Genomic DNA, 27,587 nt, shown 5'->3' with positions numbered 1-27,587 from the left:
CCCCAGTCCACTTTGGCGATCGGGGGCGTTGTTGATGCAGGGAATTTAAGATCTGCTCAATTCTGTAGACTACTACTGAATTATTCTGTTGGACTTGTAATAAAATGGACTTTGTCATTGTCAAATTTGATTGACATTTCATGCAAATGTATCAGTTGTCCATATTGACAAATTATCATTAAAAAGGAATTATTCACATTAATATATCACCAGATCTAGGTTGTATCTGCCACGTGTCTGAAGTTGAACACATTTGTTCTGCAGTTTACAATAAATGTTGGATAAAAACAATAAGCTTTTATTTCATGCCATTTTGTCTTATTCATTATTGCGTATCACTGAAATTTGGCAAGCGCGTCCACTGCATTTCACAGAAACCAGAGCGGGAAAAGTCACTTGGTATTCTCTCCCGTAAAATGTTTGTTTGTCCACAACTGCAACGATTCATGAGTAAACAACTAGGATTCATTAACATTTCGGTGTTGCATCGGTAGACAGCATATATTGTATACTAATGTTTTACCAACTTGTGTCTTACATGCCTTTGGTCGGAGGATCTAATTAATCTAAATAAAGTATGTTAATGCAAAGGCAGTTGCAACTGTAGCGCGTGCAAAAAAGTTGCAATACAGAAGTAAATACATTGTAATTACAATATAAGACCACGTAGGGGCGACATCGACACTGTTGTCGTGTATATGTGCACGTTGTTTGTGCGTATGCACGAGACACGGGAGGGGCCGAGGCTGTTGAGACGAGCAGTGTGCGCGCTCCCGGCCACTCACCTGCTCTGGGACGTCAGCCTCGTCTCTGGAAAGGGTTCGCGTCGCACTGATGCTCATGCTCGCGCAGGTGTGATGGATGAGTGACAGCTTCCGCGCTTCTTTTTGTTTTTTCTTTTTTCTTTTTCATTTTGTTTCGTTATTTCTTTCTTATACGCTGTTTGTAAGTTGGTGGCAGGACAGTGTGGATGTCCCGCCCCGCGCTCAGAAGCGGATTAAGAGGATAGAAGACACCCGTTAGTCGGTAAGGTGTTCAAACCTCCTTACTCCAGATTAATATGCATTACTGTCAAGCACATACACTCGACCTCAAACCAGAGAGCTGTTGTCGACGCCTGCCGTGTTCGGATTGTATTTGCAAACTAACGTTCAGAACAAATGCCATTCACAATAAGGTAATAATTCTGTCTCGGGATTGTGCCAAATCTGCGGCAATGTGCGACTGAATTATATTTCTGGTGACTCACCGAGTCTTAACCAGTCGTTACCTTGAAAGGTATAAGTTTAAGGGAGGGTGTGCAGACTTGAGGGCTGTGTGACAGATGGACAGCAAGGCGTAGGGCCGTGAGCGCCTCTCACCCGAGCAGACGGGGACCAACTAATTCAGGCAGTCCCCGACTCTTCAAAATAATGTTCAAGTATTCATGAAGACAGCGACAAGCAGTCTTCAAAACCAAAATGTGTTATGTAATGCATGACTGCAAGGAGACACAAGTACATGTTTGAAAACACACGCATCCACATGCTACACAATGCTGTTGCATGCTTTTCCAACACAATTGTGCTCTGAATATTTGCTGCATCACGTCCCAGCCTCGGGTTTCTGACCCTGTCTGACATGTTGTAGAGTGGAAGTGTACAATGCAGGCGTGGGTCGTGGCTGCTTGTTCCGTGTGACATATGTGGGACGTGACAAAAGCACTGAATAGAAACAGAAGAAGATTATGAGGCTCATGGCGCTCAGAAGACCCTCCCTGACTTTACTAATTTATGATGTTATTTTTAGGCATGGCTACATTTTTGATGCTTTGTATTTGTCAAGTTTAATACTGGATGAAAACTTGGGTGTGCCATTCTACCACTGTACAGACATTTTGGCCATACACATCCAACAATACACACACCGTCAGCCAGCCACATGATGTGCACTGCTTGATCTTACATCAATAAAGATTGTTATATAACCTGGCTTCATACATTACACACGACAGTAAACAGACTCCTCTCTTTTGGACAAATTACGAAGCAATGCAAAAGTAGCCCAACAAAGTGGCTCCGTATTGAAGCATTTGTCACTCTGGTTAAAACAACTTTGTTCGCACTTCTGCTGAGTAAGGCACATCAGAGCCTTTGGATCAGATTGTATTAGCTGACAGATCGCTGACTCAGAGTCTACCTTTCCTTTGCTGCACTCCACTGTATAAAACCATGAGACGTTTAGATATATCTCCAACTTTGGAATATTGATAGAATAATTTCACGTACTATTGGCATTACGGCCATCCTTTCTTATTGTGTATAACGCAGCCTCTGTATGCAGATGTGTTCCGTTAGCTACATTTACTGACTGCTTTTTCTTTTTATCGAGGTGTAAAACCTTTCATGTCGCCGCACAGGACCGTGGTAGAGTGTCACAGGGGAGGTGCTCGCTCTCCACACCTCCGAGGCTGGAGCTCACACTCCAGGATTTGATGTCCTGTTGTTTGCTGGAGCTGGGACAGGGATGAGGCGAGTCTCGGACAGAGCGTTACTTGGTTTATGACTTTGTCACAGCCAAACTGCAAAGAACCGCACATTCAGAGCTGGACACGCACCGGGCACCTCTTCACTTCTGGAGAGACGTCACTCACTCGGCAACCCCTCCCACATGCAGCGGCCACACATATAGACGAACAGCGCACCTGCAGCAGACACTCTACATTCACTCCTACAAAAGACTATTTTAAGGCTTGGAATGCATTATTTCTATTTCCATTAATTGTAATAGGAAATATCGATTCAGATTTCGAACAAATCGCTTCTCGAACGGCCTTCTGGAACGGATTGTGGTCGAGAACCGAGGTACCACTGTATCTATGCTAAACAAGCATACAGTTGTATCAGCTGTGTATATGTTTTCTAAACTTTCACACATTACGACTGGGATCGGTAAGTCGAATGCCATTCTAAATAGCCAACGTGAGGGTTATAGGTACAAGTAGTGGTAGATGTGTGAGAGTGAGATGCTGGGATACTGTGCTGCCATAACTGTCTTACATGTTGCCGGACTGCTACATGCTGCAGTGCCAGACATTTAATTAAAAAAAAAACTAAGCATCTGCTGGCATCTGCTGGCTGTGGTCATCAGTATGGGTGGACGTAAGTCGAGCTGGTCGTAAGTCGGATGTTACTTGTAAAGGCTGGCCTCTTGACTTAATGAATTTTGTTTGCTGTTAAACTATTTTGCTCGTAATCGGCAAGCGCTGTGTGTCGTGCAGCCAACTGCCACACTCCCTGACACTGGAGCCTGGGGAGGGAGCTTCACACCAAAAGACATGCCAAAATACTCCTCTGGTTAACAAGGTGTGAGATAGTTTTTACAAACGATTGTTTAAAGTTTGGAAGTTATCTGCGTTTTCCTCCTGTCATGCCATCAATCACAGCGCACTTCCATGCCGCAAGATGTGAATAGCCGCAAGATTACACAGGAAAACAAAGCTACGGCTAAGTGTTGAAAAACAGAGAGAAGCTGAGAAAAAATGTCATCATATTCGGTGAAATTCCCATGCGGAAACACTCTTTCCATGCAAACTCGTGTGATGACACTATGAGCAACGCACTGTACAGGCACATTTAGGGCATCCTGCTGTGAATACAGGGGTGCGTCCATTTTTTCATGTTTTCACCGACCATGATCGGTGGCCGATCGATCTGAGCATCCCTAACTGTAAGTAATTTATTTATCAATAGTTTAGTAATGATTTTTATTTATAGTATCTATAATGCATTTTGAACTGCTGTATGTATGTTTCATTCATTGATTGTTTGATGAGTGCACACTGTGTGAATGGCCTTCTGTTTCTGCACAGTTGGCGTGGGCTTAGCACAAACAATTTACCAATATTTGCATTAGTTCATCTCACATAAAGTCAGACTGCCCATGAGCCCTATCATGCAACATACAATGTTTTTTTAAGTGTATGGGATGTCAATAATTACCAGTGAATGATGGCGAACAGAAGACAATATTATGATTTAAAACTCTTCTATCTTGATTTAAAACATCAAGATACCGCCAACATTAGTGTGCCTGGCCACGTTCATTAATCTAGAAACACAGAAACTATCGCTCCAAGTGTGAACACTTTCACAACGTAGCTTCTATTGACAATTTCTTTGAGAAATATAAAAGTCTTCATTTACCCCCTTTTATTTTTTTATGTGCTGACCTTTGTGTTGCTCTCTGCTGACATACCGGGTCAAGAAACAGCCTCATCTTTTTTTCCAAGTTTCATACTTTATTCATGAAGTAGTGCAACAGTGGCTCAAGTTGGAGCGGGCCATCCATCGATCTGGCTTCATTGCTGTTGTGTCCTTATGCAAAAGACACCTTATTGAACTTGCCTCGAATGAATGTGCTTGAAAGATCATAGTGGTGGTAAGTGGGGGTCCGGGACAGCTGGGGCTACGGACGCAGTTACCACCATCAATGTGACTGTGGCATGAATGGATCGAGTGTCACCTCGCATATTGACTTCGGCGTCCTCTCAAGAGCACGTCATGTTCCAGGAGTGCTAAACGTGGACGCGGACAGAATGTGTCTGGAAAACGTGTTGGTGGTCTGTACTCACTTCGGGGTCCCAGTAGCGGACCTATTTGCGTCAAAGGAGAACACCAACGCTCCGCTGTGGTTCTCCTTGAGAGCGTTGGACAACCCCACTCTCGGGGTGGATGCTGTAGCCCACGCAACATGGCCGCGTGGAATACTGTATGCATTTCCTCCGTTGAGACTGATGATGCCGTTCCTTCTACGAGTAAGGACGCAAAAGCTAACGATAATCACAGTGGCCCCCGACAGTCCCAAGACCAGATGGTTTCCGGATCTGGTCAGCATGGCGATGGGTCCCCCTTGGCCGATTCTGGACTCTCACAGGGCTCTGGTACAGGGTCAGTTTCGATCCCGTCCAGTACTGGGCCACCCCCTCAAGGTCTGGTTGCTGAAAGGGTGAGACTGCTGGACATGGGACTGTCGGACGCAGTCATTCATATGGCGCAGAGCGCTCGTGCCCCAGCAACTCATAAACTCTACACCTCCAAATGGAGTGCTTTTTCTAGCTGGTACACAGCGGGGCAGCGTACAGCTGCTCTGTTGCCAAGGTCCTGTCCTTCCTGCAGGAGCTTCTGGACAGGGGCCGGGCGGCCTCCACATTGAATGTGTTTGTTGCCGCCATTTCGGCTGGACACCAAGGCTTTGGCCGGGTCTCTGTAAGGAGCCATCCGGTTAAAAAATGATTCCTCCTTGGTGCTCGACGCAGGCACTTCATTGTCTCGGAAGACGGCTCTTCTTCTGGCCTTACCTTCCACTAAGAGAGCGAGTGATTTGACAGCTTTGTCAGTGAACTCAAAGTGCATGTCGTTTGGTGAAGGACTTCTGTGACCCTTCATCCAAACCCTATTTTCAGACAGAAGGTCATTACTGCCTCTTATCGGTCGCAGGTCCTGATGCTGAGGGTGTTTTATTCCAAACCTCATCAGACTGATCACGAAGCTAGGATGCATTGATCATTATTGCACGATGTACCAAAGCACTTTCCTCGTTGGTGGGATCCTCACTGACATTGGCAATAAAGTTCATGTCACACTGAAGGAAAAGAGAAACAGAGAAATAACCTCCATGCTTTCCTGTGGTCCACTCATGATCAACCAGCTAATTGACTATAAGCATTGCAAAAGTTGTGCTCTGCCAGAAGATTGATGTCCACATGCATGAGAGCTTTGACTCTGTGTCAAATGATTCTGTGAAGCCCATGTTTTGGTTCATTTCAACATGTTTCTATGCACACACACACACACACACACCTCCTACAAAGCTAGTGTTTTGTCAGAATTGTCCTCACAAAGTTGGGTAAACAAGTTAACACAGGCCCACACACTTCAAGTCTCATCTGAGTTCAGTGCAATTGTCTGTCAACCATCGTCCACTCTATTTTCTCTACGTCAAACATACAAGGTCCGACATGTTCAACTAAGAGTTTGTCTAGAACCTGCAACTCATCGTTTTCCTCCTCAGTTGTTGTGGCTCCCCATTAAATCCAGTTGACGTACGCCCGCATGGACACTGAGCCTATGCTCAAATGGTGAATGGTCTCAATAGTTCTTTTCACTACAGTGTCGCCATTGGTGGTAGCTGAAGGTTAGTCCCGCCCCTGGACTCGTGGCGCCTGTGGCAGTCCATGGAGTGGGCAGGGCTGTCCCACTGAATGTCAGAAGGGCCATATATATGGGTGTAGGAGTTTGTTGCAACAGACAAGTCTTGACAGCAATCTTCAGACACCTGATGGATACAACTGTGTGCTCCTGATCAACCTGCATCAGTTTGAGATCATCTTCTTCCTTTATTCTGTCATACATTCTTCAGTAAAAATACAGTTTGACTGATCAGAAGCAATCTTGCTGCAGTGTCTCCACATACAAGATGTCCTTTTGTCACCTGAAGTTGCTTTCCTTTTGCATGCGAAAAGCACATACGTGTCAGATTTCAGTGTCACAGAGCTAGTATTCATCTGTGTTAACCTCAAGACTGGGCGGCCAGATCTAGTCCGCCAAGTCATTTTATGTGGCCCATAAGAACTTCAAGTACATGTAGTTCAAAATTCTTTGTGATGAAATGACGCACAAAGTTTTGCCGTTTACAGGGCCGTTTTCTGACATTAGAGATTATAAATAAGGAATCGTGAAACTTGCAAAATACTATTGCAGTTGAAGAGCATTCAATGAAAGAAGGGAAAGTGGCTGACCATTTGAGAATACATTGAGCCTAAGTCAGTGCTGAACAACAGTAAAACAAAAAATGAAATCAGACGTGTCACAGGCTCTTACTTTCTGCATTAAGATGAACATCAAAATTTTGTTCGGCCCACAACTTGCTCAAGAACGGGAAACTAGATGGAAAAATGATCATACTCATCAAGCAATATTATGAAAATAGAACAGATGATACACTCATCAGATCTCTCACAAGGTACAGAAAGTGTCCTCCACATTGTGTGTTGATGCATTTGGCTTTCAATAGAATCACGAGTTTGCCCTCCCATGGCATTTCCTGACAAAGACGGCTGGTGTCATCATTATGTTGCTTGTGATGCTACATGTGACCATGAGCTTGACGAGGATAGGAACTGTACGGGATGACGCTAAATGTCTTGACCCTTGTCCCAACTGTACAGTGAAGCTTCCCACAGCACCAAGAAGGGGAAACTTTTGATCCAACTGAAAATGTGATTCACTCATCACAGAAAAGAACAGAGATTATTGACACGTTATCTGGCTTCTTTTCCAGTGCACTAGAAACAATTTTATGTTTAGATTTTTTCCAGTCCAAGCTAAATGTTAAACCAGGCACAAATCTCTTTAAGATACATGTGTTAACATCACAAGGGCTTTTTTGCAGCCTCATAGTTGTCTCCCTCTCTTTCTCTGTCATCCTTCATGCTTCGTTCTGCCTGTAAGTTGCTGGTAGAGTGAAGCAGCTGCATTATCTAGATACATTATTCATGTCTGCAGCACTTTGCCTAACACACAAACTCCAATACTCCCACATTATAAAAACATACATACAGTAGGTTCACAAAATCAAATACCTTGTTGAACGGAGCCACTCAGATGGTCACAGAAGCATGTGTTTGTACGACTGGTGAACGGGGAGGTAATCGCTTGCAGATGGATTGGAAAAGGGAGCCCGGCTGAGTCGGTTGTGCCGCTGAATTTGGGGACAAAGGAGACTGGTGGTAGGGCTGTCATGTGCCACTCAGTCAGTCTTTTAGAGTGAAACCTAGAAGAGCAACTGCTGAGGTTTTTTCAGAAGTGAGGGTCAAGGGAGACATAAAAGACAAATGCGACTGAACAATCATTTTAGCGGAAGGTGGAGGTGACAGGAGGGATTTCAAGAAGTTGCCCGCTTCTTCTTTCCCAGGGCTTTGTAAGGGGACCATTAATTATGGATGCTGTTTAGAGCATAGCTGGGGCGAGTGGGACTCCACAAACAGCGCTCTCGACTGAGGACAAACCCCTCCTACTTTGCTGGAACCCGGCCTTTTCTTTTTCTCTGATCATTGTACGTCCCTCCATTGTTTTGAATGGCAGCTAGCTGCTTCCTACAACATGCCCTTGGTCTTAATCCTGACTGATTAGTTCTGTGTCATATTTTCAACAGGACATGAAGACGTGCCAACTTGATCCTTGCTGGTTGAACGTTGGACGAGATGGAAGCAGAAAGAGGCTGTAGTCAGTGCCTCCATGGAGCCCTGACGCACGGGGCCAGCAGCAGGTTTGTACTGTCTGAGAGAGTGAGTGTCATTGATTTTCCAACAGCAAAGTGAACCAATGGTAGACAGTGCGATTGAACATGCAGGAGATTTCCAGACCAGCAAGATTAAGGTGGAGCTCAGTCTAATCTGGCTCAACTGATGCACACACGCTCTCACAGCCTGCAGACACACGCGCACATAGTAATCCCATTTTCCTTCTCTGTCTGTCTGTGTTTGTGTGCATTAGACACATTATGCAAACATTTGTGTTAGATTGGAACCCATCCATGCTGTTGTTTCTACCGAGAAGCTGGGAGAGATTTCAATGCTTTCATGACTGGTTTTGCATTTATTTCTTATATTAAAACAGTTCACAAACTTTTGTATGGCATGTCATTACTCCAGGTACTGGCAGCTCATAAAGCCACCAAATATCTACTAAAACTCCAACTTTTACCATGTGGTTCCTTACTTTTGTTCACTACCGATTAACAAGTTTCTTCTTTTAGGATAAGAATGTTTGACTCACACCTTTTAGCATGACCTATAGGGTAGAAGGATTGTAATACAGGTAGCATAATATATAATACATAATACATAATAACAGGTAGCAGGTAGCTCCTGTGACCCCAAAAAAAGCATCCTATTACATTCTCTCGCTGAAGTATTAAACTTTTTTAACACTTGTTTCAAACGGTCTACTGTCGATCTGTTCCAACTGTCTCTTTCTAGTCACAAACCTGTTGATTTTGCGCTCGATACACTAGCTTTAGGAGCAAAGTGAACTGATACATGGTGCAGAATTGGTGTACCCCTGCAGAGATTGACCTATTTCATTGGTGAAATGTATCTCTTCTGTTCAGATGTTTTGAACCCTATAATATAGCGATAAATGTATCTGCATGGACTGTATTGGGCTCTGTGAGTGTGCCGAACATGCTGCAATGAGTGGAGTGAAATTGAGGGACAGGATGCTGTTGACCAGTGAGAGCGTCTACATTGTCTGCTCAGAGACAATTGTTTGGAGAATCGTGACAGCTGTGAGATGCAGGTTGAGTCTGACAAAGATGGACATATTTATCCAAGAGAACTTGACTGGTTATTATTGTGAAGTTGTTAACATAGTACCATACATGAGGGGGCAGTACAGTTATTCAAAAATACATCTGCGATGACCATTGTGTTGGTAAATGACAAATCTGATTTTAGGAAGAACTGTAGATTAATGTGATTGATGATTCTGGTGATTCTATGAGGGAACATTTCTGGCACACGGAGCACAGGAGTTGGTCTGTGAGTAGTCCTATGCTGAGGAAGAAGAATACTGTGCACAGATTTCCCCTCTTCCCCCAGTTATCCTCTCCAATGATGTCAGTTTGTGGCCCAGTGGGCTTGTCAGATAGCAAGACTTATGTTCACATATATATCATCTATGTACTTGGGTCGGTGCAGTGCTAAATCAAATCCAAAATATCTCCTGACCTTTCATTTATACAATAGTTTATGAGTTTATGGGATTGATGCCAGCATCAAATCAGTTATAGTACTGCCTGCCTGTGGGTTTGATGGATAGATGTGCCACACAGTTAGGAGGTAAGGAAATGCAGTCATGCAAAAGTGTAGCTGTACTGCGCACAGGGACACAATGCAGGCACTAGGAAATACTATATGGTCTGGTCTTGTGCACTTTGATGAACTGATGTGATCAATATAAATTCACTTTCAGAGATATATATATATATATATATATATATATATATATATATATATATATATATATATATATATATATATATATATAGCTCAGTGGACACGTTTGAGATGCTGACGGCTAGCAACGTATATATATATATATATATATATATATATATATATATATATATACACGTTACTAACTGCAATTCAGTTGGTATTTTCTTGGACGGAGGAGTATTCCCCATCTACCGCCATCGTGGCTGGCTGGCTGGCTGGCTCGCTGTCTGTGCCTGCAAGTCTGCAGGAGGGACTGCAGTATCACAAGTAGTGAGATTTTTAACTTTTGTCAATTTCAAATGGTGATGTAACGTTAGTAAGGGTAATAACATTGCTCGTGTATTAATATGTATAGCATCGTATTTGAAAAAAAAACAGGTCTGTATTTGTCATGGGGTTGGCTGATCATGATGACATAGTAACTGTCAGACGGCCCGTCTGATCGACTGGTGCTGCCCTATTCAATATGTAGAGATTTGGAGGGACTAGTGTACAGTAGCTGTACTTCAAGAAAAGCATCAGAGAAGCACTGCGTCGACTGTGCTCAAGGTATATATATTAAGTTGGCATGATGGGCTATCAAGGCTGCTAGAAAGTGGCGGCAAATGTAACGGTGAGGGAAGCTCTCTTAATAATAATAATAATAATACTGGTTAAATGATCTGCTGAAGTTCATACTTTTGAAATATTGCCATTAAATTCACATATCTTGCTGCATGCATTATAATTAAAAGAAATGTCGGCATGGATTAAAAAGTAAATAACAAGGATTAAGAGTAAATATTTGGTTAAACATATAGGTTGTCAAGAGAAAATCTTTCCTTTTTGGAGTTCTAAACAATTTGCTGCATGTGTGAGTCCATGTACAATTTTGTGAATTGTCATCAGTTTGTTGGCGGATCGCTCGGTTAGTCCACTCCAGACTGTGTAACTTGAGAAGAGACTTCCTGTAAGCAAAGAGAAAGAGCATGAATGGCATGTGCTACATGAGAAGCCGATAGGATGGCATCAAAAAGGAAAAGCAGGGGAGAGGTCCTCGCAAACAGATGGAAGGGTAATGGGCTCATGACGTCAATTAGATCCCTGAGGAGATATTGCTGCCTGACTGTCACTCAGCACTTTCATCACCATGTCCTGCGGTTAGACAATTTCTTCTTCACTTGTCTCACTACTTGTTTACCCATTTCAGTGATTTCAATTGTTGGATGGTGACATCAGCAGCAGCGGTCTTCACTGTAAGGAATGTTTTACTGCACAATGCTTGCTCTTGTACAGCTCAGTGAACACGTTTGAGATGCTGACGGCTCACATCATACTGTGCTCCCTGATAATGCAGAGGACTCAAAGTTTTGTATCGGGTTCTGTACATCCTTGTGATCTTCCGATTTGTTGCTGTAAAACGTCTTTAATTTGTGAAGAAGGTCAGCATGTGCTTTTATTTAGCAGTGGTCGCGGTACAGTGTCCCTTGGATATATGTATATATATGTATCATGTTCAACTTCGTCATCCTCATCTATGAACGCCAGCACCCAGAATGGTGCTGTCATGAGGTCATGGTTCAAACCTGTGGTCTCCTTACTGCTTCACATCCCTGAAAAGTCTCATTTATCCTCCAGTGAAAAATAGGTTTCATCCCCTCCCACCAAATGTCGGAGTATTGCCATGCCTGCATCTTCAATCTGGTTTGTTGGGATATGACCCGGACCTAATGGAAATGACTAATTTGGGTTTGTATTTCACCCTGGATGAACAAGTTAACTTAATTCTAAGTATTGTGTTACTGAATGGCTCTTTAACTCGTTCTTTTACGAAATTAAAGTGTCCAAATTCGGATTATTTCAGCATGGATGTTTGTTTGTCATGCCAACGCACAGAATTGTTTTGTTGACTATTTCTTTGTTTGAATTATCCTCCCGTCCCGTTCAAGACTCGTCCGGCTCTGTTCAGACACAATTCATTTGACTATAACATTCAAGCTTCCGGACCATCAAATAACTATATCTTATCTTATAATCTTTCGAACAAATATAATCTGGATTCCAGGATCCCATGGTAGTTTTCACTTCACTCAAGTCCTGAGTCTGACCTTAATCAGAGCTACAAGCATAACGGTAGTAGTTGGTATTTCTGGAGTTGATGAAATTTTGGGGGGATGCAGTCATATCAGTGATCATTTTGGCTGCCACACGGTAGTAACTGGAGAGTCAGCAGTTTGGGTCAATATGTCGAGTGACCATAGTCTTTCGTCTTTAAGGCACTGCACTTGTTTCCGACTTGTTTAGGTGTTTAGGCTTAGGTGTTCATTATGCCTCAAAGTTAGGTGTGGTGTGTTTCATGGGTCCAGAGCTAGTACGAACCTTCAGCGTGCAGGAGATTCATTTTGGCGTGTATTGAAACATTCATTGTAAACTATTAATTAATTGACAGTAATGTATCATTATGCTTCTGCATCCTGAAATCATTTCTTTCAAACTAAGGCAAGGACTGGGTTTTAAATCCTCAACCACCGCCTCGCCGGCAAACAATCTGGCCTGACCCATGGCAGGGTATAGTGCTGTCAATACTGCTATCAATTACCCAACACTCCATCTGCAGCTGGACTCAGCTGGGAATGCGCCATAAAACAACTGTCCATTCAGGGAAATCATCTGTAACTCCAACCATCTGAGTTTTTCTACGATTCATGGGAGTGAGGTTGGTTGATTTTTCTAAGAGAATGTGGTGTATTAAGCCTTGCGCCACAACAGGTTTTTTTCTCTTAAGAAGAGAAAGGAGACCACATGGGATTTACGTACAATGAAAAGACACATAAAAGCGGCACTTGTGTGTGGTAGCAGATCTGGAATTGATTTTGGTGTTGATGTTGATGATGCAAACCACCATTCTCATATTCATCTCTAAGTGCTTTTGGCAGAATGAAGCAAAACAAGTGATGTCATCGTGGGCACAGCCATGTCAGCATGATAAGTGTTCGTTTTTTTTGGCAGGTAAATGGAGCAGGACCGTAGCCGCTCCCCGTCCCGCCGGACTAGCAGGGTTGAGCAGGTGGTGGGGCGATGGTTGCGACGGTCCAGAGACTTGGGCAGCAGGTCCCACTCTCTAAGTCGGTAATTTTTTTTCTGTTTTTTTCAGTACACACACGCATCATGCACCGATTCTTTGTGGGGACCTCTCATTGACATAATGCTTTCCCCAGCCTCTCACCCTAAACCTAACCATCAAAACAAATAGCTGACCTAAAGCAGGACAAACATGCGTCCAATTATAATAAACTCATCTTAGTGACATTCTCACCCTTTAAACCTTGTCAGGACAGGCCAAAATGTCCTCACAAAGCAAAATGTCCTCACAAGACGGTGTTTTATCAACATTTGGTAGGTACTCAAGTCTGGCAAAACATGCCTGCACAAAGATACACACACACACACATTTTACATGGTATTACGTTTTTGAAAAATGTTCTTGATCTGCAGGGACCGAGTGGAGAACAAGACTGGGGAGCGTGGCAGTTCCGATCAGAGGAACTACCCCTTCCGTTTCAGTGTTCAGATCCAGCGGGATTCAAATCTCAGCTCTCATGGACTCACCTTGTCAACCGAAACACCCATATTAGTGCAAGATGTCATTCCAGGTACTCCAGGTGTTTTGTCTTGATGGTGTGAGTATGTGATCAGACAGGCGTGCTGTATGCACAATTGGTACAGTATTAAAGTTGCTGTACAGAAAGAAGAGCCATGGAGGGAGAACACAGACCTGAGGAGACCCAATGTTGAGGGTCCGAGTGTCCGAGACAGTCGTCCCCAGCCGCACACACTGACTTCAGGAAGTCCATAATCCACCTGTTGGCTTCAAGCAGAGCTGGAAGAATTGTGTTAAAAGCAGAGCTGAAGTCCACAAACAGAATCCTGGCATAGGTTCCTGGGGAGTCCAGCTCCTCCAGAATGAAATGAAGGGCCTGCTTTACTGCATGAAGTCACAGTGTCTGTGTACTCATCCAGATTATTGGTGGCAGTGATTTATTTGGCGCTGGTTGTGACCCATCTTTATATAAAACAAGGACATTTTATATTATCTTTATATCACTCCCACATGTCATGCCAGTGTGCCTAAATAAACGAACAAAATAAAAAAAAACAGTGCAGCTCAACATGGATCCATTCTCTCAGGTAGCGACACCACCTGTGAAAGAGATTAAGAAGGTCGGATGCTGTCAGATTGGGAACCAATCCAGGAAGGGCTTGGCCCAAGAATCCTCAACTGGCCCGTCTGTCATGGATGTCGCCTCTTAGGCCAGAGAATAGCCGAAGTGCGGACCTTATATAGTTGGCTTCACCTCAAGACATAGTCCAGGTTCTAGTGTCGATTGAGGGCTTGGACTTTTTTTCTGTTACCCGAGGTGACAGGTGCAACCTGTTGGGATGGATGGGTGTGCTTACAGCCCCAAACTTTAAGTTTGACTACCCTCAGTCATAGGATTAAGGGCCTGGTCTACAGTATGTTGCTCACTTGAGACTCAGAAAAGTAAACTGGCTGTGTTTGTCTGATTTTGCACCTTCCGACTAAGGACTCTCAATCTGCTCTCAAAACGGTTGGGCCAAGAAAAATAATTCTGATGTTTCTTTCTGGATTTTCCTCTTATGAAGAGCACACTTCCATGTAGTGTGTTTGTATCTTCATATGTGGGGTCTCCGACAAGAAAGTCACATTTGATTTTGAAACTCATCATGTGTCTGGGCCCTTCCAGTTCAGAGTGCCTTCCCTTTATGGAGTCACTGGAATGGTGGCTACAGTATGCGTTGACATGCAGATCGGTTTTGCACAAGCAGGCCAAACATTGATGACTGCAAATGACTACTGTTATACTTTAGAAAAAACATTTGCATATGTTTAAGAAGTGAATGTTGTGAAACAATTTAGGATTGCAAAACAATCATAATATTCTGATTCGCTGTGTGATGCATGAAGAATAAAGCCAAAAATAAACCATCAAGTTGACAACTCCACTCACATTCTGTGTCCAGGTGGTCCTGCAGATGGCCGACTCGTCCCTGGCGACCAGCTTGTGAAAATCAATAACGTTGCTGTCGATGATCTGACCCCGGAGCAGGCTGCTGAAATCATCAGGTCTTTACACAGAACTGCACTTGCTCATGCAACCCAATTGAATGTGAACAGATCCTTTACTGTTTATCAGTCATGGTTCATTAATTACTGTCTAACTATTCTAGGGAGTGTCAGGATACCTTGACAATGACTGTTCTCAGAACAATGATGGTGAGTGTTTTTCATATGCATGCAGGCTGCATGCACACACACACACACACACACACACACAGACGCACACAGTAGGCAGAGAAGATGGAAAGGGAAATGGTTGTGTGTGATCGCCTGTATGTGCCTCATTCCTTATAGTGTTTCAAGGTTTGGATGTTGCCTCATGAACATAAATTCGCTTGTCAATGTCCTGGGTCAATGCTAACAACGCTCATGTCACCAAGGTCACTTGCAAAAGCCACAACCAACCTCACACATTGACAGGTCGTCCATTTAACTGTGCAATCACAACCCCCAACAATCCCAGTGAGTGTGTCAACATGCCTGTTTTCTCTGAAGAGTCGGAGGAGAGGCTTGATAAATGACTACTGCTCAGTAATGTTCTGCTGCAGCTCTGCTGTCAGATTCACAGGTCTCAGTGTCTAATGGACTTAACTGCGGAGACAAGAAAACATACACACAAACGGCATTAACGCCATAATGGAAAACCCAGTATGAATAAAAATCAACACTCTTAGCCCACAAAGCTTTGACATCAGAGGAGGCTGGGCTTGGCGGCCACTGTGTCCGAAAAAGGGATGAACTTTGTTTGGGTGTGAATGTGTGCGCTGCAAGTAACTGGCACCTCTCTGGGTGGTCCCCTGCAAATGTGTTGGGTGAGATGTACGTGAGTACATACTGAGTTTGCATTTGTTTTCAGGGTCCAAAGTCCTCATTCATCACACCAGAGAAGAGAGCAAAACTCAAATCCAACCCAGTAAAAGTTCGCTTTGCAGAAGAAGTGGAAGTCAATGGACACTCTCAGGTGAGAGTGAGTCTTTGCATGATGGACCTAACGCCGTCTTCTTTCTCCCATATTACAATAAACAACAGAAATCCATGGCAGAGGTTCCTAATTGTAGATTAAGTTTATTTTAGCAGTAAATTCAATTTTCATGTCTCAGACTATCGTTTAAAAACTGCATTAAAGTGACTATAGTTTAACTACATAAAAAGTAAAACCCTAGTTGAAACCCAGATCGGATCTGAAATTCTTTTTTGTTTACATGTCAAAACTAAAACATGTAATGTGCCTTGCGTTTGGTAAGAGTTGCAATGTGCAGTGTTGCAGGCAGGATGAAGAAATCAACAGAACCTTGAGCATCCATTAGTGTTAGCAGATCGATACTCGCTTCATCCTGCCCACTGTCTGCTGTTGGACTCTAAACTTGTGATTCATTATAAAAAGAGGACAGTAGCCTTAATTGTTGCAGTTTTGGTGATGTCATCATTCAAAGTATTTGAGGTTAAATGTGATTTGAAATGAATAATTGCCCCATCTATCTGCACCATAGTATGGGCAGTGAGACGTTGAAATCTCAGGGACTTAAGTGTTTATTCACTCACACACACACACACACCCACCCACACTCCCAGTTGCACTTTAATTGTTTGCACTCCCATTGTTAACTCGTAACTCATGTCTTTGGGGTTTTTTTTATTAATGTTGTACCTTACCTTACCTTACCTTACCTTACCTTACCTTACCTTACCTTACCTTACCTTACCTTACCTTACCTTACTTTACCTTACCTTACCTTACCTTACCTTACCTTACCTTACTTAACCTTACCTTACCTTACCTTACTTTACCTTACCTTACTTAACCTTACCTTACCTTACTTAACCTTACCTTACCTTACTTAACCTTACCTTACCTTACCTTACCTTACCTTACCTTACCTTCTTCTGTGGTTTTTAGGGGAACTCGCTGTTGTTCCTGCCCAATGTTTTGAAGGTTTACCTGGAGAACGGACAGACCAAGGCCTTTAAGTTTGAACCCAGCACCACAGCTAAGGTGAAACTGAGTCATAGAGTTTCTTATTCGCAAGAAATTGGACATAAAAATCTGATCCATTTTCACTTGCAATATTTACTGTTTAGTGAAGGTCATTCTCTAGTTACCTGATATGGTCGGCTGAGATAATGTTTTTATGCCGCAGGATATTGTGATGACACTGAAGGAAAAGCTTTCCCTGAGCCATATAGAGCATTTCTCTCTGGTGCTGGAGCAGCAGAACAGTGTCTCCAAACTACTGCTTCTGCACGAGGAAGAAAGAATACAGCAGGTACACGCATTCTACATAAACACCGCAGCACCCCTCTTGCACTAAATATCCTGACAGCAAGGCAATTCATCATTTGAAAGCGCTGACCAGCATTGAAACACTTTGCACTTGAGCTCCCTCTACAGCCTTGAATATTGCAGGATGAGGATATCTCTGTTGGAGGCTGTCAGCTCTCATCTTTATCCCACAGAGAGGGATGCACATTGTAGGACATATTTGGGTTTATCTACAGTATGACGTCCCACAACTAGTACCTATGATAAAGAAAAGCTGCTTATTTGCAGGGTGTTTTATTAAAACCTTCCATGATTACACATCTGTCATCTTCGCCTATTAAGTTGGAGTAACACAACCGCTGGAGCAACTGTTTAAATCCTCCATCTGTTGCTGTGTCCAGGTGGTGCAAAAAAAAGAGGCGCACGATTACAGATGCCTGTTTCGCGTTTGTTTTCTTCCTGTAAATGCACAGAGTTTGCTACGAGAGGATCCAACAGCATTTGAGTACCTTTACTTGCAGGTATATGTTTGATTTCTTTTGTCTTCCAAATTCAGTTGACAACCAGATGGAATATGTAATGATATTCTAATTTGAGGATCAGTCATGGAGCATTAATCAGACATGGAATGAAGAAGTTGTCTCATCTACTGGAAATTGAAATGCACATTGTTTGTTTCAGGGGGTGAACGATGTGCTCCAGGAGCGTTTCGCTGTAGAAATGAGGTGCAACACAGCCTTGCGTCTTGCAGCCCTGCATATGCAGGAGAGACTTTCCAGCTGTGGACAATCGCCAAAGACAAACCTGAAGATCATCACGTGAGAACTACAGCGCTGTAGTGCTCTAAATTAAGGGTCAACTTTTTTGTTGCATCGCGCTTTTCAGTGTTTACTCAGCACCTGAATCACACTGAGGCTACTACTTGGGGTTAAAGAAAATATCGCCACACTACTATATCAGCATTTTTAAGTGCAACATTTTCTCCAAATATTTGTGTTTTTCAGTTGTGCTAAGACTTACCGTTCATTCTTCAGTGTTAGCCAGGACAGAGAGTAAATCTCAGGGGATAAGAACTGCAACCGCAGAAAACAAATGGTAGCAAAGACTTTGACATGAGACATGTTGTTTATTTGAGTCAGTAATCTCCAAAATGAGTGGACGCTACTCAGACAACTGTGTGGATGTTTCCTCCCAAACAAGGTTATTATAGAAAACTAACAAAAAAAAACACAATTGTAAATAATTATCATAAATTGAAAAAAAATAAAGACAAACTTTTAGTTTTTTTATGCACAACTTGTAAACACAGATTGACTTTATATTTAAGATTAGTTTTACACACTAATACCTGAAGTTGAATTTCTCACTCAGGCACACATTAGCTGGCTCTCCTTTCCAGTTTTTTGCAAAACAAAAGAGTTTTCTTAGACAAAATTAGGTGCAGTGACAAGAGTTGGCATTGAGGTATTGTGACAATGGTGACACCACCAACTGGGTATTTTGACTGCATGTGCTACATAATGCTGCTCTCTCAAGAGCTGTGCTGATTTGTAATTGGGATTTTTAAAATCATTTATTTATTTATCTATTGTTTTTTTATTTTGCACATTTTCAAGGGTCTGGAAAACCCAGTTATTGACACTCATCCATAGCTGAAATCTGTCCACCATCTGAGTCATGTCACCCTGCAGTGCCAGGTTTTTTGTTGTTGGGTCTCCGTACAAATTTGCAATGATGACATGCCTGTCTTTTTTTTTTAGGAAGACGTGGGGCATAGAGAATTTTGTTTCACCTACTTTGCTGAGGAACATGAGAGAGAAGGACCTAAGAAAGGCCATTGGCTATCACATGAAGAAAAGCGTTTCACAGAATGATCCCAAGCAGAAAAGTGTGTCTGTCAATCAGGCACGGATCAACTACCTGGAGGAGCTCAGTGATCTGAAGTCATTTGGGGGAAAGTCATTCAGTGCCACCATGATGGTACTGAATATTGCACTCTCTGAAGACATAAGGAAAAACAAACCTGACTGATATTGTGATCCTCCCTGTCTGTCCCACCTTGCAGCTGCAGGACAGGGAGTCCATGGTGAGCCTGTTGGTGGGGGCACGCTATGGTGTTAGTCAGGTGGTCAACCATAAGCTGAGTATCCTGTCCAACCTCACCGAGTTTACGAGCATCACACGAATTGAGCTGCTTCCTGAGACTGAGAAGGTCAGCCTGGTCAAAATCTACCTGCAGGACATCAAGGTGGGCAAGGAGGCCAGGATTTTTCATCCTCGTAATGATGACAGCATGACTTCCTTTCCCCGATGTTCATGTGGTTTCTCCTCTCTTAGCCCATTACATTACTGTTGGAATCAGCGGCTGCCAAGGACATGTCCTGTTTGATCGCAGGTTACTGCAGAGTCTTTGTTGACCCCAACCTGAACGTCTTTCCGTGGCCAGATATGTCACAGAAACATAAAGTTTCAGCTGAGGAAGGTATTTGGAACCATATCAGTTGATGACATTTTTCTCATGGATGTCTGAATCAGTGTTTGATTTCTGTCACCCAGGTTATGTTTCGAGGTGTGGTAGTGAGTCAGACAGCTCCGCAGACCTGGACATGGACTCGTTGATCACTGCCGTGTCCCGTGATGATCGGCCATATACGCGCACCAGGTCTTCTTCAGACCCAGACAGAAGACAGAGGAAAGACAGAGACAGAAAAGGAAGCAGAATTATCAAGGAAATGGCAACAAAAACAAGAGCTGAGGCGCGAGAGAATGAAGACAAAGATGTTGACACGGAAAAGGAAACCTTGAAGGATGAAAACTTTAAACAAGGTATAAATAACACAGCGCAGCACAAGGATGAGACGGTTAGAAATGAGAACAGGGTGCAAATGCAAGACACGGCAACTGACAGTGGCTCACAGTGTTTGACTAAGCGGCCCACACGAGATGCAGAAAGGAAAGTTTCAAGCCACAGACGAGTGGCAGAAGACCAGCCGTCAGAAAATTCAGACTCCTGTCAAACCGACTCTCATTTCCTTAACAGTCAGTCCAGTGACTCTCTTGATGCCCTGGAGGAAGACGACTTGCTTTCATGCTCCTCATCTTCAATCCATCAAAAAACTACAAAAAGTCAATCCAGTATGCTTCAGATCCATCCTTTCTCTCACACACATTCGGAAACGCATCTCCTCAGTCCTCCACCTGCTCATTCACATCCTCTTCTCCGCCTTACAGAGGACAACAGTGAAGCTGAAAGTCACAGACGCTTGGGCGACGAAGCCGTTCCGCAACTCTCAAAAGCCTTTCCTAGTCCAACCAGCAGACAGTGTTTAGGTCTTTCCTGCTCTGAGGACAACACACTGTGTTTTGCTGAGCTGTCCCGCCTTATCGACTTCTTGCCCAGCCCTCCAGAAGCGAGTGAAGATGACGAGGAGGAGGATAATAATGAGGAAGAGCTGAAGAGAAGAAGGGAAATGATGCAGGTTGAGATGGACAATGCTTTGAGAAGAGCAAGTGAGAGTGGTGTGATCCCCAGGAAAGGGAGTTCCAAAGGACAGCTGACATCTCCATCTCATCCATCACCAAACATGGAGTTTGTTTTCAACTTTAATCAAGGCGATGCGCGATGCTATTACAACCTGTGCTCCAACATCACCCCCGACAGTGCACGCAGCCTTAACAGTCACCTCCAAGAAGAGGAGTTGGAGAGCGACACAAACATTGCTGTGGAAGCAATTCCCATCCTGCAGCCACCTCCTGGTTTCGGGGACAGCAGCTCGGATGAGGAATTCTTTGATGCAAATGATCGTTTCACCTCACAGGAAGACCAGACGTCAGAGGACGTGCTTCGAGGTGATTTCCTGGAAATTCTTTTCAAAATAGAATGCAGTACTGTGTAAAGCCCGATGCAGTAACAATACTGCCATCTTGTGGGAGTGCAGTGCATGTGCTGCGTTATAAAAGAAGGTTTTTGTACACTACAAACCATGTTGTGTACCTCATTCACCTTGTGCAGCCTGGGTGGTTTCTACTGTTCTCTGCTGTCTCTTGTTGTATGCAGCATTTAAACATGTCTTTTTGTCCTCCCTTGCAGGCTTTTCAAAAGACATGAAACAGGACTTTCTGAGCACATTGAGCCTAAATGACATCAGCGTCACTGTTGTGGATGAAGAAAGAGATGCCAACGCAGATAAGGATGGAACACACGACTATGCGCCTGTAGATGGTAAAGAAACGTTGTTCCAGTTGAGAAAGAGATCCCGTAAGCGCCGCTCCTTCATGGAAACAGCTTACACCTCTACAGTGTCATATCCAGACCCGAGTTTAAAGACACTGTCGTGCATACTTCCTAACAACGGCATTGATTGCAGGAATGATCTCCAGGTGACTTCAGAACCTGAGCCATCGGCGCAAACCCACAGTCTAAGTGTTACTGTGTCCTCACTGATATACTCTGAAGGAGAGCCCTCACAACTTGAATCCAAACCAATTTCCTCTATATCAGGGTGTGGCTCTCAAAAACATAACCCTCAGGGGCCCAACAAAAACAGGAAGCAAGATATGGAAATGGAACCTGAATCTCTGGAGTCCAAGTCAGTCACAGAGCACCTCGAAGCCGGCCCTCCTTCCATCAACATAGTTCGCTGCCGTGTAGATCCTGATGGCAAGGAAAGCGCTGACCGTCAGGGAGATGGAAAAGAGGAAGGGGAGGGCCAGAGGGCGATCGACGAAGAGGAGAAGACCAGATTGACAGAAAATGGAATATTTGCTTCTCATTTCTTTCTGGACTTAAACAGCGAGGGAGGAAAAAAGCATGACACGTGTCACGAGAGTGGGACTTCTGACCAACTGGTTTCAACAAGATCAGTGCTTGGGACTGGATGGCACATCAGCTCAAATGCTCTGTCTACGCCGTCTACGACTGTCACGGACAGACAACCAGTAGGGTACGTGACTGCAGCAGGACCAGACTTGATCTCAAAGGAACACAAACTTGAAGTCCACTCAGTGCCTCCCTCTGTCTCACCACCACCACCACCTCCCCCCCCACTGTCACCTTTGCTTCCTGCAGCACCGCAGCAAACGTTCCAAAGTGTGAGTTCAGCAAACAGGAACAAAACCATGGTCGCCGTAACGACCTCATTTGAGAAGAAGCTGAAGAACCTTCCAATCAGAACCTTTTTGGACAGTGTTAGTGAAGATGAAGAATTATGTGACATCGATCTTGAGCTGAATGCTTGTGACGAAATTACTGATAGCAGCAACTCGGACAACGTTTTCGATGATGACGATTTTACTTGTCAAGATGTTGCTGGAGAAGAGTTGGCTTCTGTTGTTGATATGTCGATCATTTCTGCAGCCAAAGGGAAAAATGAGCAAATGAGAACCGAAGCTTTCAGAAGAGGAAATCCAGATCCGCACACCGACATTACAAACTCCGGCGCTGCATCTTCAGTCATTGCTCCTTCATTTAATTTGGATGTTAGATTAAAAAGTAGCCTGCCATGCAACAATTTTCCCCCCAAACTGTCTTCTCCAACTCGTCTTCTTGTCCAGTCATGTTCCCCTACTATCATGGGCCGCTTGTCAGCATCAACACTTCATGAGAAGATAATAAATTTACCACTTTATTTTTCTCGTTCTCAAGAGTCCCTGAACCAGGCAGGCTTGGAAAATACTAAGGAACAATGTCTGGGTGAGGTCAAAGATGAAAAAGAAATAACAATCAAACTAACAGATGTCCATGATGTCACACAGACAATCGATCTGAGAATTGATGCAGAGCCAATGGAGTCAGATGACTCTGATGCGACAGTAACTGGCTCTGACATAGATGGTGAGATAGCAGATAAAGCTGCTGACAGGTTCTGCCCCAGTCAAGAATCTGAGAAGATGTTGGTGGATGTAGACAGCCACCCAGTGCAGGCTGAACCAAAATCACACCAAAGAACTGAAGCTGGACCCAATAAAAATATACCTGGTCCAATAACAAGGCCGCCAACCTCAATAGCAAGCATCTTCCGAAAAGATAGCCCAGATCTGGACACTCCGGGGCCAATAAAAGATGCTCCAGAATCACTGATGCCAACTGTCAAGCCTTTTGAACATTTACAAGATTTTACTGCTCAGTCGCCCTGTAAGCCCTCTCCTGTTGTGGTGACCACACAGAATCTGAATGGGCCGGGCTTGCTCTTTCACAGTCACTCAGAGAAGTGTGGCAGGACCAGTAGTGATAGACCACTGATGGGTTTTTGTAGCGCCGCAGAGCTGGACACAGACGCTCCACTGACTGTTTCTTCAAGCTGCAGCAGCATGGTAACATTATGTGAAGACTCACCCAAAACTGAGGGGCTGGCATCTCCGTCTATGAAGCCAGAGTCATTCTCTTCAGCACTGGCATCTGGATGTGAGTCTGTTGCAGATGGGGTGCAGATGCCACTGGATGCTTGCGGTTGTCCAGCTGTCTATGCAAACTGTTTCAGCAGCGAGGCCAGCTTTGATGAAGAGCTGACAGTGTATGAGTTCTCATGCCGCAGCAGAGGCGTGACTCCTGCACCAGGAGCCATTCTTCCTCTCACCACATCATCTCTTACTCCATCTTTTCTCACCACCTCTACCGCCCACTCCCCTCCGTGTCCGCCCTCCCTCATCTTCTCCCCCTCTACGTCAGAACTCAGCCCACTTCTCTCTCCACTCTCTCATGCCTCGGACTGTTACCTGCCTCAGACGCAGAAGGAGCCCATCAGTCGGCTGGGGCAGCAGCGCTACCCGGACTGTCCTGCTGGTTTCAAAGTGCTCAGAGTAGATGTTGATCAGCTACTTTCCATTCTGGAAAGTCATCTAGGTGAACGTTCTGAAGGATGTTACGGAGGCCGCCACCCCAGGGACACCTGTCCAGCCCACTTTACAGAGAACAAGCGGTTGCTCCAAATGGAGGCGCGTAAACTGATGTCAAGCTGTCAGGACGTAGTGGGGGCCGGCCAGAGTCCAGAAAGCATACTGGAGTCGCTGGCTGACAGTTTCCGCACCCTTGTTGATTTGTCAGGAATATGTCTCTGGTTTTCTGGTTGTGACCGGTGTGACAGAAGGAACGCTGAAGCAGTGTCTGGTCTGACAGATGTTACCCGATCATTCAGGGATTTCTGTCTTGCAGCGGAGAGGGTAAGCAACAAGCGGAGCTGCCAGGACCTGAGCACCAAGCTGCTCGCCAAACAGTGCACTGCACTCACTGCCTCAGTCTTCTGCCTCACTCAGCTCTTCCGCACTTTAACAGCACTTTGAGTGGACAGTCAACCACCTGTCCTCGAAACAGTGAAGTGACACTGGCTCTTTTTCTACCTTTACAAATGCTGAGGTGAATTAGTCTTTGAAGCACACCGAACTCCATAATGGCCGACGTTAACGCTGAGCGTGTCAAGTGTCTGGTGGTTGTGAGCATGATACTGCCGGTGGAGATTGTGCTGTGGTGTGAGCTGCAAAAACGACCTATTTTCATTCCAGTAGCAAGGAATCGATGTATCTGAATGTATTCTCTTTATCGATTTCATAAACTGCAGTGTTTCCACTCAAGTAAAGAATGTAAAGCCCCCCAAAAGATGATATTTAATCATTTATAGCACATAAAAGGAACTGTTCTTCAAAGGTGGTTCACTGATGGCGTGTGTTGACAATTGCCTGACAGTCAGAGAATGTTTCTTTGAACGTCAGTGTTTACAAAACCAAATATAAGAGTGGTGGGAAGTATCAACTCAAATTACATAACTCAAGCTGTCTTTAGCATTTTCTATCTCCCTCTTGTAGCAGAATGCTTACGTATGCGCATATAAGACTTTATATAAAGGCCAGTAACAGTTCCGGTGACAAGATGTTCTTTGCACAATCTTAATCTTTATTGCACAGATGTTTGGTATGGATTCATGAAAAGTGAAATAGCAGCCCATATTATCGTCTCATAGAATTCTCCACGTCCAGGTGTCGGCTGCATGGATTTGTGACTTGATGTCTTATAACTTCACAGCTGGTTGATGGCTCAGCTGCGCATCTGAAGACAATGAGGCAGTCTCTCTCTCTCCTACACCAAGTGCATTTTAACTACAGATTTACTAACATGACTCGTGTTGTCAAGCAGCTCCGCCTGTTTGAGTTTGCAGTTCATCGTGGACATCACTGGCTGAAAGTCATCTCAAAGCGTTATTGTGCATATTTGTTAGTAGCATTTATACCTGGAACGTTACTTCAGTTTTTTCACTTTAGATCTGCATGGCCACTGAAGACATGACAAGATATAGTTTCACTGGGAATACAGTGCAGTATGTGACCGCATCTTGACTTATATCTGGATCTTTGCTGAAACACATTTGTATTCATCAACGTCTTGGTTCTCGCAGAATTTAAATCCAGATGATTTATTTTGCAAGTGTATCATTTTTGCTAACTGAAATTGTCTTGTCCAAGCTGCTATGAGAAAGCGTGGTCACTCAGCATGCTGTTTAGACGCCAGAGCCCCATGGTTCAACCAATCAGGGATTTGATCAGTGTATGATTGAATGGTGATGTCTGCTCTTGCAAATGCTGAATCCCACCATTAAAGGTCGTGTCCTGGTGTCTTTTTTCAGACGTGTCTTCTCTGCTTATTACTAACGCACTCGTCACTTCACTCCATCAGGCTTGTCAAAGTGACTCACTAAAACTGATGCTGTTTGCATGTTTGCAAATCTCAGGATGGTAGGGGAAGGTACCGCCTTCCTTGCGTCTGATTGACTGCAATGACTTTCCTCCCTTAATCAATTTCACGTTGCGTGACTTTGCTGAAGAATCGATTACTTGTCTTAAGACGTTTACCTCTGCTCGGCAACTTACCTCAGTTGAAACGTGAGATGACGCTTTCGTGGCCAAATGAAATGGCCAACTATTCTAGGAAGGCGCCGCCTTCTCCTACCATCCTGGGATTCACAAACGTGCATCCCCTGTGGACAGGAACATCAACACAGAAAACCTGAAGTTTAGGTTTCAGAAGAGGAGTTCAACTTTAGTTCAATGAACCTAGTGACAAAAGCTACTGTACACTGTGAGGGTACGACATGATTAATGGAACACACGATTCCTCAGTGGAGAGGGGAACGTTAATGAATGCAGAAAGAGTATACAAAAGTCAGAGTCAACAAGTGAAAGTTCATTGGAGAAAAAGAAGACATTTATTATCTATTGGAGACGCAATTTGAACTTACTGTAGTGTGTGAGGTGCAGTAGTGTAGATAATGCTTGAACACGAACAGAGAGCTGGAAGCAGCTCAAGCGAACTCTGCCAACTTGATTCGTCATCCCACATCATCATCCTGCGCAGATCCATCACAGTGTAAAACAAGAACATTGAACATTTTAAACTAACAGATGTCCATGATGTCACATTCTTGTGGGACCTCCCTCACATGCCGAAATGCAACTGTCAACTGTTCAATAAGAGAGTCAGCAAACTCTTTCCCAGCCTCATACACACCATTCTGCACCCCCTGACAAACAACTAAGTTTACAGCTGTTCAAACCTCCCTACCACGTGTCAGGGAGAAATGTGTGTGCCCCGTGCTGGAGTGGACACTTACGTTAACGGCAAAAGTGACTAGTGCCAAAAATGAGTGCCGTTCTCCTTCACACGACAGCAGCATCTTTGGCAGTTGAACAATGAAAGTCTGATGAAACCTCTCTGCCATGTCATCTGATTTTGAGTTATATGTTATGTTATATATATGTTATATATTATGTTATATATATGTTATGTGTTATAGCTCAGCTATCATCACCTTAGGGATGAGTACTTGAGTCGCCTGCTCAACTTTAGTGAGCTGAACAACTGTGATCTACAAATATCCACACGACGCACCGGGGAAATTCCTGCCATAACCTCCGTTTCAGTGGTCTTCTAGCCAAGCTAGACTCTGCTATATATCCAGATCCTTTTCCTGTTGATCTTGGATACCAGAGCAATCGCATGACAAACCCCATTATATAAGCTGATCAGAACATGCAGTCGACGCAGGAACCATTGGGGCGTTGCCATCCAAATTCCCCTCACTGGACGCTGCAGGAATCCCTGTAGTACATACAACACTGGGATCCTCACTGGAAACTGTCTAATTGCTTATACCCACATGTGTAAGAATCCACTTCTGAATATT

At 44.0% G+C, this 27,587-nt stretch overlaps 1 protein-coding gene across 3 annotated transcripts; it reads left to right on the top strand.

Moving 5' to 3' along the window:
- Positions 1 to 776: 776 nt before the first annotated feature.
- Positions 777 to 26,003, top strand: LOC128754894 (FERM and PDZ domain-containing protein 1-like). 3 transcript variants are annotated; one of them, XM_053857855.1, is made up of 16 exons: positions 777 to 1,026; positions 8,194 to 8,307; positions 13,028 to 13,147; positions 13,514 to 13,671; positions 15,062 to 15,164; positions 15,269 to 15,314; positions 16,015 to 16,119; positions 17,056 to 17,151; positions 17,297 to 17,422; positions 17,820 to 17,939; positions 18,100 to 18,236; positions 19,179 to 19,398; positions 19,484 to 19,666; positions 19,756 to 19,900; positions 19,975 to 21,267; positions 21,509 to 26,003. In XM_053857855.1, the coding sequence occupies exons 3-16, from the start codon at positions 13,032 to 13,034 to the stop codon at positions 24,694 to 24,696; spliced, it is 6,036 nt and encodes a 2,011-aa protein (XP_053713830.1). In that variant the 5' UTR covers positions 777 to 1,026; positions 8,194 to 8,307; positions 13,028 to 13,031; the 3' UTR covers positions 24,697 to 26,003. The 3 variants fall into 3 exon arrangements, with proteins under 3 accessions (XP_053713830.1, XP_053713831.1, XP_053713832.1); XM_053857856.1 differs by lacking the exon at positions 777 to 1,026 and adding an exon at positions 1,097 to 1,177; XM_053857857.1 differs by lacking the exon at positions 777 to 1,026 and adding an exon at positions 7,843 to 8,094.
- The last annotated feature ends 1,584 nt before the right edge of the window (positions 26,004 to 27,587 follow it).

Source organism: Synchiropus splendidus, chromosome 2 (genome assembly GCF_027744825.2).
Source record: "Synchiropus splendidus isolate RoL2022-P1 chromosome 2, RoL_Sspl_1.0, whole genome shotgun sequence".
NCBI classification, from domain to species: Eukaryota; Metazoa; Chordata; class Actinopteri; order Syngnathiformes; family Callionymidae; genus Synchiropus; species Synchiropus splendidus.
The sequence above is the reverse complement of the archived record's forward strand: the minus strand, read 5'-3'. Positions and strand labels throughout refer to the sequence as shown.